The 18,346-nt window shown below is 60.9% G+C and overlaps 2 protein-coding genes across 8 annotated transcripts; one reads left to right on the top strand and one right to left on the bottom strand.

The window, feature by feature from the left end:
- The first annotated feature begins 7 nt into the window (after positions 1-7).
- On the top strand, positions 8-5,244 carry REEP6 (receptor accessory protein 6). Its single transcript, XM_081231915.1, has 5 exons — positions 8-252; positions 3,026-3,119; positions 3,202-3,340; positions 3,510-3,678; positions 4,230-5,244. The coding sequence occupies exons 1-5, from the start codon at positions 138-140 to the stop codon at positions 4,265-4,267; spliced, it is 555 nt and encodes a 184-aa protein (XP_081088041.1). The 5' UTR covers positions 8-137; the 3' UTR covers positions 4,268-5,244.
- A 2,089-nt stretch (positions 5,245-7,333) lies between these two features.
- On the bottom strand, positions 7,334-17,503 carry ADAMTSL5 (ADAMTS like 5). Of its 7 annotated transcripts, XM_081231911.1 has the most exons (14): positions 17,425-17,503; positions 16,422-16,540; positions 16,211-16,312; positions 15,747-15,819; positions 15,546-15,637; positions 15,243-15,303; positions 14,982-15,090; positions 13,679-13,806; positions 13,257-13,368; positions 12,843-12,929; positions 12,554-12,717; positions 12,186-12,384; positions 12,040-12,111; positions 7,336-11,688 (listed from the first exon to the last, which is right to left on the bottom strand). In XM_081231911.1, exons 2-14 carry the CDS (start codon positions 16,496-16,498, stop codon positions 11,387-11,389), a joined length of 1,578 nt encoding a protein of 525 aa, XP_081088037.1. In that variant the 5' UTR covers positions 16,499-16,540; positions 17,425-17,503; the 3' UTR covers positions 7,336-11,386. The 7 variants fall into 7 exon arrangements, with proteins under 7 accessions (XP_081088035.1, XP_081088040.1, XP_081088036.1 ...); XM_081231908.1 differs by having other exon boundaries at positions 12,040-12,384; XM_081231912.1 differs by lacking the exon at positions 12,186-12,384.
- Between the last annotated feature and the right edge of the window lie 843 nt (positions 17,504-18,346).

Here is an 18,346-nt window from a genome sequence, read left to right as displayed (position 1 = left end):
GACCAGCCGGAGGGCGGAGAGTGGCTCCGGGGTCCGGCGGTGCGGCTCGCGTGGAGGGAAGGCAGCGCGCACGCTCTACGGCAGGTTCGCGGGGTGGCGGTCAAGTTCAAGCTGCCAGCCCCGGGCCCGCCGGTGCCATGGATGGCCTGCGCCAGCGGTTCGAGCGCTTTCTGGAACAGAGGAATTTGGCCACCGAAGCGCTAGGGGCGCTCGAAGCCAAGACCGGTGTCGACAAGCGGTACTTGGCCGCGGGTGAGCCGTCGGGGGGCTCTCGGGGCCGCCGCCCCATTTCGCCGACGGGCACACTGAGGCCCTGGGCCACCGGGGCCTCAGACCTGCACCCTCCGGCCAGCTGTGGCTGCGGGGTCCAGCTCAGGCGGCGGGGCGCGCCCACAGTTCAGGAGGAGACTGAGATCCTGGGGAGAGGTCGTGGACCGGGACCTTGGGTCTACCCGCAGCCCCTCCCCGCCCCCGCTGTGCGACCTCGGTCGAGGATCACCCCCTCTCTCGGCCCCGCAGCCGTCCTCTGCCCCCTCCCTCCGGGCCCTGGGTGCCCGCCAGGCAAAAGTCCGGTTCTTCCAGTTGTCCTGCTGGCCCCGGGGGAGGACGGGGCAGGTAGGCAGCCAGTGCCCCGCCAGTCTTGCCACCTTCTTCCCGGATGGACTCCAGCATGGAAGCAAGTGTAGAGATCTTCCCGTTTTCCCAGGGGATGCTCCAGACGTGGAGGGGAAGGGTCACTTCCACCTCCCCTCAGGTTGTTTTCCTGCTATCACCCCCTACCCCCGCCCTTGGCCTGCCCTCTCCCCTCCCACGTCCGGAGTTGGGTTGTTTGACTCCTGTGGTGGGGTTGAAGAAAGGTTGGATGGGGGCCACGGAGAGGGAGGTCCAGCCACCCCGATTGTCACTTCCATTCCAGTCCCTCCTCTGCCTCTCTCCTCAGTGACCTTGGGTGGCCCCTGCCACACTCTGAAACTGTCCAGTAAGTGTCCCTTAAGTGGCTCCCCTCTTTTTTGGTGCTTCAGACCCGACTGCCCTCTGCCACCTCTTCCAGGAAGCCCCCCTGGAATGAATCACAGGACACTTTGTTCGGACACTGGGGGGCAGCTCTGGCAGAGGACATGCCACGTGTTTTGAGCACCTGTGTACAGATCCTTGGAATCCCCTTTCCTCCCATTTCCCTGCCAGCTGGGGGATTCCCATGCCAGACAGCCCAAGGAAGGTCCAAAACCTGTCCCCCCAGGTTCCTGGTGCCCAATCTGTGTCGGGTCAGCCAGGGACCTGCCCCTGGGAGCAAGCCCTTGACCTCCTGCCTGGTTTTCAACATCACCGATACCAGTGGGCGGGGAATTTAGGTCATAGAACACAGGGGAGGGGCCTGTTGGGAGGGGCCTGCTGGGTAGGCTGGGGGGTCACAGGGAGGAAACTGAGGCCTGGAGTGGGAGGCTGCCCCTGCTGTCTGCCCTGTCTGGAGCATCCACCCCCACCCCACCCCCACCCCATCTGCTGCTGATTGGACTGTCCCCGCCCATGTCCAAGGTCATCCTCCCTTTGCTGAGGCTGCAGGAATAGGGATTCAGCGGAGAGAGGCCCTGGGAGAGCTGCTTCTCCCCAACTAGCAGCAATCGCCAGGGAAGGGGTGCCATTTCCCCCATCCCCTCTCCCAGATGTCGGAACCCTTGGGCCCCACCGGCCTGAGTCGGCCAAAATACCCCTTCCCAGGTAACTGAGGAGGAAACCCAGAAGAGGCAGTGACCAGGCCTCCTAGGGCCAGCTGGGGATTCCCTTCCCTCTCCTGACCCCAGACCCCCGGGATAAAGGCTAATGCAGGTGAAGGGGAGGGTGGAGGGGACTCTGCCCTTTGGTCCACTAGTGGCCTCTGTCTCTCTCTCTGCAGATAACAGCCTGGAGGTGGGGGAAGAGGCTGTAAATGCTCCCAGGAGCCAGAGGCTCCCCGAGTGACCAAGCATGAGCCTCTTCCGCCACCCCCGCCCCCAGCTTCTGTTTCGTCCTGGCTGTTGAATGAGACAGCAAGGAGGGACAGAGACCTGCACACAAGAAGTGCTTCATAAATGCAGCAGCGACCATTATGATTTCAGAGTGGCTAACACTCCTGGCCCCCATCCCCCACACCCTTCTCCTCTGAGCCCTCATTGCTGGGAGTGTGCTTGGGCCGCCAGAAGGGGTTCCCTAGACGTGTAGGGCGGGGTCCCTTCTACTGAGTCTTGTTTAGCTAACTCCACAGCAGCCCTAGGAGACAGGGCCACTACACGCCCCACTGACAGTTGGGGAAACTGAGGCTGCAAGCAGAGAGACACTTGCTAGGTGTCTCATAGTGGGTGAGAGCTCCCCTCAGTCAGGGGGACTCTCAATACTGTGCTTTGCATCCTCCCACTAAGACAAGGGCTCTCAGAGGGGGCTGTGCAGCCCCCAGGAGACACCAGGCGATGTCTGGGGACATCTGATGGTCACGACTGTGGGGGGCTCCTGGCATCAAGTGGGTGGGGACCAGGGATGCTGCTCCACACCCCAGATGCAGTGCCCAGGGTGGTTCCCCCCGCCCCAGAGTCAGCAGTGGTGAGGGGAAGAGACCCTGGACTAAGAAAAAAGTTAGAAATTGTTGCCTTTCCCCGCTCTCCAGGAATCGTGTCTTGGTCTTTCTCCCATTTACTTGTATTCAAACTCTAGCCTCTTGTGCTCAGCCCCTCCTATAGGACCCAGAGTGAGGCGGTTATAATTGCAGAGATCACATATTCATTCAACAAACACGGGGCAGCCACTCGGTACAGACCAGTCCTGAGGTGCCGGCCTGCCCTTGGGAAGCTCACAGTCCCGTGGTGGAGACTGACATGTTAGTGGGGTTCAGGGCCACGATGAGGGTTGCCCAGGCGCTGCAGGGCAATAACTCCTAGAGGGGCCGCTGAGGCTTCTGGGAGGAGTGATGGATGCAGGCTGCATGGGCCAGGCCAAGGGGGCTCTGGAGACTGGGCTCAGCACGTGCAACCCACACCCAGCCCCCTCTCCGCAGGAGCCGCCACTCTGCTAAGCCTGTATCTTCTGTTCGGGTATGGGGCATCTCTGCTGTGCAATCTCATCGGCTTTGCATACCCCGCATATGCTTCGTGAGTGCCCGCTGGTTTGGGGGTGCAGAGGGGGCGCGTCTGGGGCTCTGAGCAGCCCCTGACCCTGCCTTGCCTCCCCCAGGATCAAAGCTATCGAGACCCCAAGCAAAGAGGACGACACTGTGTGGCTTACCTACTGGGTGGTGTATGGCCTGTTTGGGCTGGCCGAGTTCTTCAGCGATATACTCCTGTCCTGGTTCCCTTTCTACTACGCGGGCAAGGTGAGCAGCACCCGGGACACACCGTGGCGGCTGGGGTTCCCAGGCCCATCCCCAGGGGTGTCTGATGAGTGTGGCCAGGTCCACCCCAGCCCAGCGTCTGATGGGGGAGACCCCCCCAACCCAAGGCACAGAGTGGGGGCTGAGTGTAACTCCTGCCCTATGTCCGCAGTGCGCCTTCCTGTTGTTCTGCATGGTTCCTGGCCCCTGGAACGGGGCTCACATGCTGTATCACCGCGTCATACGTCCACTGTTTCTAAAGCATCACGAGGCCCTGGACAGCTTCGTGAGCGACCTCAGCGGGCGGGCCCTGGACGTGGCAGCCGGAGTAACGAGGGACAGTGCGTGCTCACAGGGCGAGGGGTGTCTGTCAATCCGGCCTGTGTCTGTCTGTCTGTCTCCCGGCTCCCCCTGCCCCACTCACCTTCATTCCTGTCTGCTGTCCTCCTGACTCTGACTGGCCTGTCTGGCGTCTGGGCCGCCTCCGCTGGGTGCTCGCTAAATCTTCCCCTCTCACTGTCCACCTCTGTCTCCTACGCTCTCCGGAACCAGTCCTGCAGGCCCTGGCCCGCAGCCGGGCTCTCATCACCCCGGCGGCTGCGGCAGTGGGCCCCTCACTGCCCTCGGAGCTGACTGTACGTAATGCCCGCCCCTGGGAGGTAGGGTGGGCCCACACGTGTGTGCGCGCGTGCGTGTGTGCATGCGTGTGTGTGTGTGAGTGCCTGCACCTGCCTCTCTCCCTGCCAAGGCCAGCTGCTGGCCGCTCAAGTGAAGCTGGCCCCCGGCAGTCCCCAGCAGCCTCTGTCCCAGTCTCCACCGGCTTAGCACAGCCCTTGGGCCCCTGGACACAGCCAGACCCGCCTCACTCACCCCCAGGGTGCTCTCTCCACAGCCAAAGCAAGCGTGACTCAGCTCCGGAAGAACAGGTGAAGTCCCTGCCCAGCCCCTGTGCAGAAAAGCTGGCCGGCCAGCTGGAAGACGCGTTACACTCCAAGTCCTCCATGGATTCCCCAGCCGACTCCCCAGTGGAGTCCACCACCAGCCCCTCGTCCCCAAGCAAGCCAGCCCTCAGGAGCTCCACCAATTTGGGCCACTCCCAGCCTCAATCCCCCGCCACTGGCTCTGCCAATGGCACCCAGCTGCCCGGCAAGCTCCGGAATGGGCTTCGGTCTCGAGCCAACTCCTGCAGCCATCCCCAGGCCCTAGGGCAGCCCCAGGCTCCTGGGCAGTCCCAGTCCCCCCGACAGCCTCAGGTCCACAGCCAGCAGCGCGCCCGGCCCTCCATCACTTCCTCAGGCCCTTCCCAGACAGCCCACCGGTCCTCAGGCTCCGCACAGCGTCCCAGCACCTCCTCCAGCCAGGGACCCCCCCCTTATGCAGTCTCCCAGTGGCATCACCATCCTTCCTCAGCCCCCCAACAAGACCCCCGATGGACCAGGGGCCTCAGCCCCCAAGTCCAGCAGACGGCATCAGAAACGGCCCGTAACTAAAGCCACCAGCAGCACCTCGGTGCCCAAGCTGCCCGTCTCCTGCCAATCCGAGTCCACCACTGAGGTCACCTGCATCTGGCCTCACCACACACACGGGTTCCACTACCTGCAGCACTGCTGGCGGCTGAAACACCTGGCCTGCTAGGGAGGGCTCAGTAAAGCTCATCTGGACCAGCCTTATCTCACAGTCTGTCCGCTGGGCTCTAGGGGGCGGGGCTTCTTGGGCACAGGGTCTCCTCCAACCGGGGCAGGTGCTGGGCAGCCCCACTTTACAGATGAGAAAACCGAGGCTCAGACTGGAGGTCTCACCAAGTGGCTGAGAAGGACACGAGCCCGGGCAATCCTTGTCCTCACACTTTCTCCCGTCCTGGGGTAGCTCTCAGGCCCACTCACCACAATCCCCTTCTTTTCTTTTTGGCCGTGCCATGCGGCATGTGGGATCTTAGTTCCCTGCCCAGGGATCGAACCCATGCCCCCTGCAGTAAAAGCACGGAGCCTTAACCACGGGACCGACCGCCAGGGAAGTCCCCACAATCCCCTTGTTGTGAAAACTACCAGACAAGTAAGCTAGAGGCAATAGCCCCACCTCACTTGCGTTCCCTCTAGAAGCAGATGGTGGGGCAAGAATTTGAGTACAAGTCCTTTACGTGGGATGGACCCCAGGAAGAGCCAAAAGGGAGAAGATTGAGGTGGGAGGGGAAAGAAGCCAATAAAGCAGGTGTGGCTAAACCCAGCACACCTGCCAGCATGTGGCTCTCCCTCCGATGTTGAATGCACACCTGAGACTTATCCTGTCCAGGTGCTGAGGTGCTGGATCCACCACCCTGCCGGTCACTGAGGGGAGCGGTGGCCCTTCACTCCACCCAGTGCCCCCGCAGGCAGCGCAGGGGCCAGGGCCAGGCAGCCTTCAGCAAAGAGGCCCCGGGAGGCTGGCCGTGGAAGTCAGCCTGGCCTTCATGGAAACTGGGAGGCGGGAGCTGGGTGGGCATGGGCAGGACCTCCTAGGACCTGCCGTTGCTTTCCTTTGTGAGGCCAGCACAACCCTGATTGTAAAAACAGGCAGATGGCTTCCCTGGTGGCACAGTGGTTGACAGTCCACCTGCCGATGCAGGGGACATGGGTTTGTGCCCCAGTCCGGGAAGATCCCACATGCCGTGGAGCGGCTGGGCCCGTGAGCCATGGCTGCTGAGCCTGCACGTCCGGAGCCTGTGCTCCGCAACGGGAGAGGCCACAACAGTGAGAGGCCTGCGTACCGCAAAAAAAAGAAAAAAAAAAAAAGGCAGAGACAGAACAAGTAAGGAATGTGATGCACCTGTCATGTGGATATAGACACAAAAACATCTAAGCAAAAAATAGCAAATCCAACCCAACAGGATATGAAAAACCAGAACACTCTCCCCCCACTGCCCCATTCAACTTCATGTCCCCGGAAGCACAGCCTGAGTTGGAGGCCGGGGGGGTGGGGGGAGCTGAGTGAAGCAGTGGTGGTGGTGAGGGTCTGGAGCTGGTACTGCACCTGGAATCGGCCCCCCTGGAGCCCAGGGGCCCGTGTTTTGCGCCTCCAGATCTGTCAGTCACTGGTTTCAGCCCACCCCCGGGGAGGGAGCCTTAACCCCACGGGCATCTCCTAGTGGCAGCTACTGTGGCCCAGAGACAAATCTCCCGCGAGGCATCTGCAGCCACAGCCGGGAGGACACTATAGCGCCCATCACAGTCTGCTCCCCCACCCGAGCTCTGCTTCTCCCAGGTTCTGGTTGGTTACAACTTCTGGTGCCAACACAAGGGGAGGGTTAGGAGGAGAAACCACGAACCCCAATAGGGCAGTGGTTCTCAAGGCCATAAGTCAGTGGTTCTCAACCGGGGGTGATTCTGTCCCAGGGCTATTGGGCCATATCTGGAGACACTTTTGATTCCTGCCCGAACACATCAGCCAAGTACTGCAATCCTTTGACATGTCATCCCTCTCCCCACTGAGCGGCCCAGCTTGTCCCCAGCTGGTGGTGATCCCATCCATCACAGACAGTTTTCCTGAAAAGGAGGCAGCTCTGTGCAGCTGCCAACCTGGCAGCCCTATGCAGCTGCCAACCTGGCAGCCCTGTGTCCTCATCCTTGAGAACTCCAGCGAGGGAGGAAGAAGCATGGAGCGAGTACTACTGGTGAGCAGTGGGTCCAGTTCATTCAATCAGTCACTGCAAAGGCCCTGAGGCAGGACCGTGCCTGGTGGGTTAGAAGAAGAGCAGGCAGGCTGGTGTGGCTGGAGCCACATAAGCCAGGGTGAGAGAGGGGGTGGGTCTGGGGGGGTGGACCACGCAGGTGCCTGCCTGGAAGGTGTGGTGAGGACTTTGGCTTTTACTTGAGGATGTTGGATTTGTTGGGAGGAAAGGATTGAAGGTAATTATTAATGAGCCCCCACCCTGCTGAGAAGTCCACTTGGGCTCTGGGGACAGTGATCCCTTAATCTGCTTATTGCTGGCCCAGGTGTTTGAAGTAGGTGGTGTGGCCTGGGTCCAGGGCAGGAGACGGGGCCTTGCCCCACCTCCTGTGCCCCTTGAAGATTGTCCTTGGGCCCCGCCCCCCCAGGTCAGGTCACCTGGGAGCACAGGTGAGCAGACACACCTGTCTCCCTAGGTGGAAGCAGTGACATTTACTTAGCCCCTCAGATTTGTTTTGGTTTTAATTTAAATGTACAGAAAAGTGTAACCCGCGACTCAGGGGCAAGTATCACAACAGGGCCGGCCCCTCCCACTCACTTCCCCGCATGGTAACCCCCATCCTGCCTCCATTGCCTCTGGCCTTGAAGGTCACTTGTGTCGTGCCCACGGTACGGTGTCTTCTGTCCCCTCCTGTCTGGCTCAGACTCACCACGCTGCTGCGGGAATGATTGGCGCATCATTCTTTTTCGTTGGCAGAGCGCGTGTCATTCTGTGAGGGCCAGAGAATGATTCAGTCCACTGCTGATGGGTGTTAGAGTTGTTTCCAGTGGGGGACTATTGTGACTAAAGCTTCTAGGAACATTCTAGAAGCAGCCTTTAGTGAGCGGAGCTCTCATTTATCTTGGGCGTATACCTGTCAGAGGCTGCAGGGTGTAGGGTGAGCCTCTGAGTCTCCTGGGGCTGCTGTAACCAGTCACCACCAACTGGGTAGCTTGGGACAACAGGAATTTTTCCTTTCACCGTCCAGAGACCGGAAGTTCAAGATCAAGGTGTCACAAGGCTGTGCTCCCTCTGGAGGCTCCAGGAGAGGGTCCTTCCTGCCTCTTCCAGCTTCTGGGAACCCCAGGCATCCCTGGGCTTGTGGCCGCATCCCTCCGATCCCTGCCTCTGTCTTCACACGGTGTCTCCTCTCTGTCTCTCCTCTGTGTGTCTCTTACAAGGCACTTGTCACTGGATTTAGCGTCCATCTGGATACTCCAGAATGATCTTCTTGAGACTCTTAATTACATCCTCAAAAATCTGTTTTCCAAATAAAGTTCTGTTCACAGGTTCCAGGGGTTAGGGCGTGGACATGATTATTCAAACTTGTACACGAGTGTGCGTTCAGCTGTAGCAGAAACAGCCAAACTGTTTTCCCAGGTGGTCAAGCCATTGTAACCCTCAACTAACCCTCAGGGTGTGAGACAGTCCAGGAGTTTTCAGCAGCCCTTCAACCGGACTCATGTCCTCCTGTGGGTGAGCCAGCTGGTACAGGGTCGGTGAGAGAGAAGCGCAGACAACAGAGGGGTGCTGTCTGCAGAGAATTCAAAACAGTAAGAAAAGCATCGCACCCCCCAGAGCTGGTACTCCACAAGTTTGTTGAATACAATATTTTGTGGGGTTGATGAAAGAACTGTCGTGATTTCTATTGTTTTATTAACATAGACACAAGTTTCAAGCTTGCCCCGTTTTCATTCTTTATCCTTTAATAAACATCGCTTCCTGCGGGAAGTCCATTTGGAGAATTCCCAGTTCTGGACACTTGAGGACTCAGCTGTGAGTGTTTCCCTCGAGAGGCAATTCCGTCTGTAATCACCTGCGGTCTCTTCAGGCAGCAGTCCAGTCTCTAAACCAAATGGGCCCTGCGTGTTCCTACAGGGACACAGTAAATAATAAAACCCGAGAGCCAGGGATTGTGAAGACACAAAGATACAGATCTTGAGTCTCTCCGTTTCCGTTGTTGCACCTGGAGTTTTTATTCGTTTTTAAAAGTAAAGCATCAAAGCAGCGTGGAATTTTTGATGGGCAAGTAAGTGCAAATGCTAGTTCCACCTTCAACTGGGTTGCTGATTTTGAGTATCTTTAAAATTGCAACGTTTTCTTATCTCTTTAAATGGTTCCATTGATTGTTTGTTACATGACCATTACCGGAAACAATGTTGCCGCTCGGAGGATGGCATGCGGGAAATCGTGGCTCCTGTGGCCCCAGGCCATCCTGTCTGCTAGAGTGGGCCCTGCATTGGCCTCTGACCCAGCAGGAACCTCACCCCTGCAAACCGGTCCCGCTGGTTGGGGAGTAGATGGCAGGGTTGCCCCACAGAGCTCCGGGGAGGAAGAGGCCGGAGGCTCCCATTTCCAGACACTGAACATACTCCCACACTGCAGTGAGGCAGAGGGGACCATCTGGGGCCATCGGGGACCTGAAGCCCTTGGGGGCTGCAGGTAACACCCGAAACGCTGAATTCCTTCTCCCCCCACCGTCCTGCCACCAGGGGGCGCCCAGACCCCACGCCTCCCTCCAGAACTGCGCCCCACTCTGCCCTGCGGGAGGGGGGCGTTCGGGAGATCCTCCGGCTTCAGCACTTGTTACAGAAGACAGGGCCAGGCCGGGGCTGCCCCAGGCGCTGCTGGGTCCCAGGCATACAGTAGGTGCTCAATAAATACTCTTTGGAGGAATGCACGAATGAATAGAAGGGCTAGGGAAGGAGTCTGGAAGAGTGAGGTTCCCAAGGTCAGGGCCGGGAGGGGCTGAAAGGGTATACACAGATGGGGAAACTGAGGCCCAGAGAGGGGCAGGGCTTGGCCTGAGGTCACCCCCAAGATCAGGGGCCGAGTCCATTGAGACCCACATGTCCAGCACCCCTTGCACACTCCCACCATCCCGCGCCCCAGAGGAAGACACAACCATGGATGGTATAGACGAGCAGGGTGTCCCAGAGGACGGTGTGAGTCACCCCACTCAGGATGGGGAGGCAGAAAGGGAGGTTTGCTGGGTGACTATGTGACACCCCACCGACACTTCCAATCCACACATGGTGTAGGCCTGCCCTCCTGGCTCTAGAATCTATGAGGAGACTACATCCAGGACACATGAGGACAGGGCACACGCTGAGGGTGGGGGCTCTGACCTGCCTGCTCTGCTCGGGGGTGGGGAGGGGGCCCCCTGAACGGCCTGAGAGGAATATGTGGCCCCAAGGGGCATCGGGAGGGGGCTTGGAACCTCAGAAAGTCCCACCTTCCCCCATCCTCTTATATTCCCCGTCCTCACAGTCGCCCCAGGGTCAGACACGCTGGAGGGAGGTGGGGGCTGGACCAGGAGGAGGAGGGGTTGAGGTGCACGTGATCACGTGTGTACAGGTGGTGACACGTGGCTGTGGATCTGACTAAGGGCATCCTGAAGTGTCTGCAGCCAAGTATGTGAAACTGGGGTGCCCTTGTTAAAAAAAAAAGTGCTTGTAAAAATTAAATAGGAATGGGGCTTCCTTGGTGGCGCAGTGGTTGAGAGTCCGCCTGCTGATGCAGGAGACATGGGTTCGTGCCCCAGTCCGGGAAGATACCACATGCTGCGGAGTGGCTGGGCCCGTGAGCCATGGCCGCTGAGCCTGCGCGTCCGGAGCCTGTGCTCCGCAACGGGAGAGGCCACAACAGTGAGAGGCCCGCGTACCGCAAAAAAAAAAAAAAAAATTAAATAGGAATAAAGATGGGGTGAACAGCAGTGTTGCCTGGAGGGAACCCTCCCGCCTCCCCCTGAATTGCGGAAGCTGTTAAGATTATCTCTAAACTTCCTGGTAGCCAGGGCAAAAGGGGAAATTGGTACGTTACAGTGCCTGGGTAGGCATGTTTTCTAGGGGGTCATGCCTGTCTTTAACAGTGTCTCTGAATATGTGAGGGTGCGTGTGTTAAGTGGCAATGAGAAGGGAGAGACAGAGTGTCAGGGGGTTAAACAGTGGTGAGCTTCCTGGTAGCCAGGGCAAGAGGGGAAATGGATACATTACAAGGTCTCCTTAGGCATGTCTTCGTCGGGGTCATGCTTGTGTGTGACAGTGTCTCCCAGCAAATGAGTGTGAGGCAAGGGGAATAAAAGCAGACACAGAGTCTCTGAGAGTGAAATAACTATGAGTTTCCTGGCAGCCAGGGTGAGAGAGGAAATCAGAGCTAAAGAGTCCATTTAGTGTATCCTCACCAGTGCGTGCCTGCTTCCGACAGTGGATCTGACTGAGTGCAGGGGTGTCTGAGTGTGTGTGGAGGGGAGTCACAGAGCTGCAGGTGGGAGATAGTTCTAAGCCCCCTGGAAGCTATGGCAAGAGGGGAAATATGCTGACTTTGAGCCTGGTGAGCCGTGTGTGGCCGAGGTCTGGTCCAGGGGCTCAGAGGGGGCAGTGTCTGGCGGCCAGGCGCACGCGGCTGTCCTCGGCGGGGCTCCAGGGACGGGCGTAGCCAGCATGGGGGAGCAGCAGCCAGTCCTGAGTGCCATCGGGGCTGATGAGGCGCTGGGCTGCCAGCAGGTAGTCCCGATGGAGGGCCAGCGGTGGGCAGGGGCAGTGGCTCGGTGCCCACACATACTCGAGGGCCCGCAGTGGCGAGCGGTTCTTGTAGATGAGCTGCACGCGCACCTCATATCGGGTCTCCTGGGCCTGTCGGATGCGGCCCAGCACGCGGGCCCGGAACACTGCGGGCAGGGTGGTGCTGAGCCCGGCTGGACGCTCCGCCCCGGGGCCCATCCACACACAACCCTTTCCAGACGAGGGAACTGGGGGTCAGGTGGGGCATCGGGGGCCCTTGGGGACTGTGGTCAGCTGACGCCTGGGTTAAGGGTCAGCTCAAGGATCAGTGAGGGGTTAGGAGTCAGATTAGGGCAAAGGATTAGATCAGGGAGTCAAATGAAGGTCAGGAGGGGTCAAGCTGGAGTCAGGTCAAGGAGTGAAAGGCAAAGTCAGACCAGGGTCAGAGGTCAGCTGGATAGGGGTCAAGTTCAGGTCAATTAGGGGCCAGGTGAGGGATGGGGTCAAGGGCCTCTCACCAAAGTCGCTGCCGCAATAGTGGAGCAGCCGGTGGGCACGACCGCGGGTGTCAGGGCAGCGTGGGCAGGGGTCTGCAGGGGCAGTGCAGTCAGGGGCACAGGTCTTGCCTCCCTGCTCGCCCCCGCCCAGGCTGTCCCCAGCTCACCTGGGGTGGGGCCTGGGGTCCGTGGGGGGATAACAGTGGGGGCAGCGGGAGACTCAGGGGACTGAGGATCTACCTCCCGAGGCTGCGGCTGCCGCAGGGACCAGCCCTGGGCCTGAGCCTGCGCCTGGAAGAGGCCATAGCGCTCCCGGGGGAGCCAGAACTCGAACTCAACGCCGGGGTTGGGCTCCTGCAGGAGGACCTGGGCGGCGGGGGTGGTGGGGTGTCACATACTACAGAGCTGCCCTCGGACCTGATGGCCCAGCGTCTCCCAACACACACTCTACCCAGCCCCCCCGCCCCGCCCCCTGCTTCCCAACGGATTCTTTAACCCCACACGCCCAGACGCCCTCTCAGAGGCCCGCCCCCACCTGCAGGAGCAGGTCTTCCGAGGTGGGCCCGGCGGCGCGCAGCGTCTCCTCTGACCCTGTGACGCGGGTGTAGACCACGCGGGTGCCCGCTGCCTCGTAGGTCCCGGGAGGGCTGACTGCCCAGTTCCCGTTGAACACGTAGCGCCCGTCGCCCCCCATCAGCGCTGCAAGGGAAGGGTCAGCCCGGGCTCCCCGGAAGCGGCCCCGCCCGCCTCCCGACCCTGTCGCGCCCCTCCCCGCTGGATTCGGGCGGCCAGCAGGGCGCCTCCTCCCTCGGACCCTGCGATACCCAGGTGGTTCCGGCTCCGGTGGGCGGCGCGGATGTGCCTGGCGCCCTCAGGGATCAGGGTCACGTTCCAGTACCCAGCGAAGGCACCTGGGCGGGAGGGAAGGACGGCGTTGGGGAGCAGGTGGGGTGTATTTGAAGGATGATTTGAGGATTAAGTGGGATACCGCGGTAAGAAGGTTAGCCAAGGCCCTGGTACTCCGAAAACGTTTCCTAAAGGATTGGAGTTACGATGATTATCACTTAAGTGCGGCAGCAAAAGAGTTAAACCCCGTCTGTTCTGGGAAGGGCGGAACAATCTGGCAATGACCAATCAGAATGATGAGCGAGGGGGGCTGGGCCGCAGACTGCCCAATCAGCGCGGGACGTCTTAAAGGGCCCGCTCTGGGAGAGCGCGAGGACGGGGAGGGCGGTCACCGGCATCCCGGAACACGCGCTGCACGAAGAGGCACGAGTCGTTGGCGCCGCCGCAGCGGCCGCAGTGGTCTTCGCGGGCATCCGAACCCAGCAAACCGTCACAGCCGGCGCTCTAAAGGCGGGGGAGGGCACGCGCGCCGTCAGACGGCCCCTGCCGTCGAGGGGGCGGAGCCCATGGAAGAAAGCAGGACCAAGAACTAAAAGGATGGAACCTGGGGGGCGGGCCCTAGTGGGAGGAGGCTGGGGATGAGGCTTAGTGATAGGTGGGGCAGGGGAGGTCGGGGACTCGGTAGGGGGCGGGGCCTAGGGAAGAGGGCGGGACCAGGAACTTAGCGAATGGGGTCTGGGGGCGGGGCCTGGAGGGAATAGGCCGGGTGGAACCTAGAAGGGGCGGGGATGAGGGCGGGGCCTGGAGTTCTTACGAGGCAGCGGCCAGCCACGCAGAGTCCCTGGGTGCCCGGGCTGCAGGGGGTACCGTCCAGCACGCGGCCGAAGCTGTGATAGAAGTCGTGCCCCTCCGCCAGGCAGTTGAGGTTGCACTGGTTGGGTGCTGGGGATGGGAGGAGTCGGTGGGAGTGGGGGACATATCTGAGTTCCAGCCCCCTTCCTGCCAGTCTCCCCTCAGGCAGCCATCCTCTTGGGCAGATGAGGCCCAGAGACTCAGCCAAAGCCACACATGGAGGCTGAGGCAGAGCCAGGACTGGAACTTAGGCATTCTGCTTCCCGTTCGCTGGGACTGTCCCAGGCAAGTATCCTGGGCCTGCACTCATTCGTTCATTCATTCATTCATGTTAAGTCCTAACATTAGGGGCCCACTATTAACATCATCACCCATTCTTTACTCATTCTTCCATACGTTCATTCCACAAACACTCATCGAGCACCTACTATTTTCCAGACAATGTTCTAGGCTCTGGGGTACAGAGGTGGGCAGAACTCACTCGGCACTTGGGCTCTGCACCCAGCAGGTGCTCCCAAAAAAGTATTTGTCCAGTTCTGACTGAGTCCTGCATAGCCTGGGTATGTTGCTGGCCCTCCCCGGGACTCAGTTTTCCCCTGTGCCTGGCAGTGGGGCATAATGGACAGTCTGACCACACCCCAGGCCCACAGACCTGATCTCTGCTCCTCCTGCTCAGGCTCCCTCTGGCTCCCAACTCCCTGAGGCTGGCTGGCAGACCCAGCCTGGAATAGACCCTGAGCTGGCCCTGGCGGACCTCTGTGGGGGTGAAATCATGGCAAGTTTCCGCCAATTCTTAGGGTGAAGGAAAAAAAAATCTGTAAGGTTGATGGTTGGAACTTTCTCCATTCTAGGATTTTCTTATCTGTGGCTACCCCCACCGTGGCGTCTGAAGCTGCCTGTTTCCCTTAAATCTGGAGGCGCACTGCCCCAGGCACACAATTATATAACTCGCTATTTTCAGCTCAGTGCGGCAATATTTCCTGCTACTGGTGTAAGTTTGAGAAATGTTGGCCTCTGGATACAGCACCCAGTAAATCCTCAGCTTCGTGTTCGACCCTGTGCAGAATAGACCCTGCCTCCTTCTGCCCCTCTTCACAATTCACACTTGCTATCCACCCTTCACTTCACCAACTCCTACATATCCCTGAAAGCCCCAGTGCCAATGCCCCCTTCTTGCACCCCTCCAAGTCCCCCTTCCTTCTTAGCAGCCACTTTTCCCTGCCAGCTCTGAGAGAGCTGGACTAACAGGAGCATAGGCTACTCACCACCGTAGAAGGGCACCCATTGGTAGGTCTTCTGGGTGCCCAGGACAGGGTGGCCATTGTAGAGGGCGCATTGGAGGTCTCGGAAGGGCACGGCCCCTGGGGGACACTCCTGGGGACAGAGATCGGTGGAGCAGAGGCTGGGACAGCCCCGGGGATGCCCAGAGAATCTGGCATGGTGGCAAGGATATTTGGGGGCATGAGTGGGGAAGCAGGAGGGCTTCAGGGAGAACTCAGTCTGGGGGGTGGTTGGATAGAACTTACAGGCAGCTGGCAGAGGCGGTACTCGTGGGTGTCCCCCCAGCACAGCTCTTCCCTGGGAAACCTTCGAGGAGCAGGGTGGCCAGACTGCGGTCGGCACCTCCAGAAACCCTTCCCCAGAGCCAGCCTGCCCACCCATCCACCCCCGCTAACCCCACCCACATTCCAGCTGGATTAGCGGGATTAAAAGGCACAGCATGTGTGGGCAGGTCGAGGGTGCGGCCAGGGGCTGGGCCAGCCTGACAGAAGAGGAGGGGCAGGGACCCCCTCCCATCCCACCCAGCCGGGTCCCAGGAGCCTCCTCACCGGATGCATTGCCGGCTGCGCACGGAGAGCCCTCGCCCGCAAGAGCTAGAACAGCGGCTCCAGGAACCCCATTGAGTCCACTCACCCGGACCCTACTTGGGGAGACAGAGGCAGAGTCAGCCTGGAAGGGAGGCTGGTAACCCCCACACTGCCAGCCGGGTTGCCATGCCCGCTGCCCCCTGGGCTCATGTCCCCCTTTACCTGAGCGTTGGCCCCCAAACCACAGTTCAGGAGGGTCCACAGCAGGAGCAGGAGGTTCCGGAGGGGGTGGGGTCTGGGGGACAGGAGGGGGCGCAGCAGTGGGGGGGGAGCCAGCAGGCCAGGGGTTGCACCCCAGCTCTTCCCTCTCTGGCTGTGTGATTTTGGACAGTAACTCAACCTCTCTGAGCCTCCCTTCTCATCTCTGAAAAATGAAGTCATAATAGAGCCCACCTAATAGGAGAGTTTTGAGGGGTTCGTCAAATTAGGTGAGGAAAACGGGGGCCACAGAGCCCAGTCTGGAGAGAGAAAACTCAAGTAATTATTATTGGTTGTTTACTGTCTATGATGCACGTAGTAGGTGCTTATTCAGCGTCTGATGATGGAAGGAATCATTCCAGGAGCGTGCACAGGTGTCTCCAGGGTCCTAGGGCCCTCCTCACCCTCCCCACCATCCTTGCTCCTACCTTCCGGTGTGGCCAGGGGCCAGGTGCTCCTCTTCCCCCCGCCTCAGTTTCCCCATCTGTGCAGTGGGGACCAGCTGGGCACAGTCCAGGATTCTATGGGACCTTGCAGAGGGTGTGGCTGGTGGTGGTTGGGTCTGGTGCCTGGCAGAGCTCCCCACACCCCACCCCCGGGGGCGGGCCCCAGCCTCCAGGGCCCCCTCAGCTCCCAGACCTGCAGCAGCCAGGAGCTCCTGGATGGGGGGCGGGACGGGGCAGGGTGACCTGGCCCTGGTCCAGTGGGTGCCTCATGGCCTCATGTGAAGAGGGTGTGGGATGGAGCCCCAGAGCCGCCTGCAGAGGGAAAGGGGCTGCCAATGAGGATGACGCAGGGAAGAGGGAGGCAGCTGTGTGGGGGCGGGGGAGAGGGTGGCTGGGAGGCTTTTCCTCCCTGGGCCTCAGTTTCCCCATCTGTCAGGGGAAGAATGAAGTCACTTGCCATCCCCAACCTCCCCATGACCCTGGCATTGGTGGAGAAAGTGGCGGGCTAGGTCCAGGGAACCTAGCAGTCAGCAGTGCCCAAAGGACACGCAGGCCATGCCGGAGGGCTCCAGTCCTGGAGGTCCCGGGCAGCGGATGGGGGAAGGCAGGGCCCCACTGGATGTTCTCGAGCAGCAGTGTCCCTGGTTATCAGGCTCTCCTGGCTCTGACATTCAAACCTGGGGCACCAAGGGTCTGGGGCCAAGGTGACTCCAGATGCTGAGAACCTGGGGGACCACGGGGTGGGTCCCCCCGGGTGGGTCCCCCCCTCTGACCAGAGCTGTGAGGCTGGCTGCATCTCTGAACCCCAGCCCTGGCTGGCCCAGGAAGCAGGAAGAAGTCCGGATTGGAGAGCAGAGGTAGGGGGAGGGGGCTTGACCCTCGGACACCCGCTCCCCTCTTAGCACTGGCTTGTGGGGTGGGGGTCTAGGTGATGCAAAATGAGGGGCTTGAGGGATCACCATTCCCACTCTCCAGAGCCCCCTGCCCGAGGAGCAGGACACACCCCCAGTTTAGGCTGCAGTCCTGACCCTCGGTGTGATCTCAGGGCAAGCCACGCCTCTGGACCTCAGTTTCCCAAGGAGGAAGTGGGGATGAGCTTTCCCCCACCCTGGGGATTGCTGCCTCGCCACCCCCCAGCTTAGGGACTGGGAGAAGACTCCGGCCGGGATAGTGGGGGGATAGGAAGAGGGACTTACCGGCTACGTAGAGCCCAGGCGGCGCGTCCAGGCTCCCCGGGCGGCCCGTGGGCGAGCGGAAGCGGCGGGGCCCGCGAGGAGGGGCGGGGGGAGCCCGGGGCGGCCCCTCCCACCCGGCCTCCCAGGGCGCGCCCCGGCCGGGGTCCAGAGGGGCGGCGGCGCCGTGCGCCCCCGCGCGGCCGTTGCGCGCCTGGGCGCCGATCTGCGGCAGGGGACTGCTCCGCACGCGCCGCGGCCCCCCAGAACTGCGGCCTGGTGTCCGACCGTCCGCGCCCCGGTGACCTTGGGAAGCCCAGGGCGGGGCAGCCACGCGGGGACTGACCGCCCTTACCCCCACCTCGGGGCTGCTATTCCGGGCGCCGCGCTCAGGGCCCGGGAATGTGAGCGAACCGAGGTCGCCCTGTTGAGGCTCCAGGAGGGCGCTGCCCTCTCCCCACCGACGCCCAGATGCCGTCCCCACGAAGGTTCCCTTTCCTGGCCACTACCCCTCCCCAAATCCCTCTCCCTACCCCTCCCTCAAAGTCACCCTACTCAGGAACCCGCGCGCCTGGGTTCCCGCCCCAGGTCCCGACCACCCCCAGCGCGGGGCCCCAGAGCACCGGGGAGACGCTCAGTCCCAGGGGCCTGGCGTGGGGGGCGGAGAGCCCCCTCCCAGCCCGGTGCATTCCCGGGCGCTGCTGTCACCAGAGGACGCGCCCCACCCTGCCTCCCGCCCTCCCTGCCCGGCCCCAGGCTGCAAGCCGTGGCGTCGCAGCTAGACCCCGGTCCAGAAGGTCCCCCTCCCACGCGACTGTGGCCCCACCCTCCCCGACCTCAATTTCCCCATCCGGGCAATGGGGCCGGCGGGGGTCTCCACAGCGACAGTTCCAGGTGGATCTCAGCTCTTTGCGCGGATGGGCAAGGACAAGGTTACCCCAGGGCT

Source organism: Mesoplodon bidens (genome assembly GCF_964165515.1).
Source record: "Mesoplodon bidens genome assembly, chromosome: 4".
Taxonomy (NCBI): Eukaryota; Metazoa; Chordata; class Mammalia; order Artiodactyla; family Ziphiidae; genus Mesoplodon; species Mesoplodon bidens.
The sequence above is the reverse complement of the archived record's forward strand: the minus strand, read 5'-3'. Positions and strand labels throughout refer to the sequence as shown.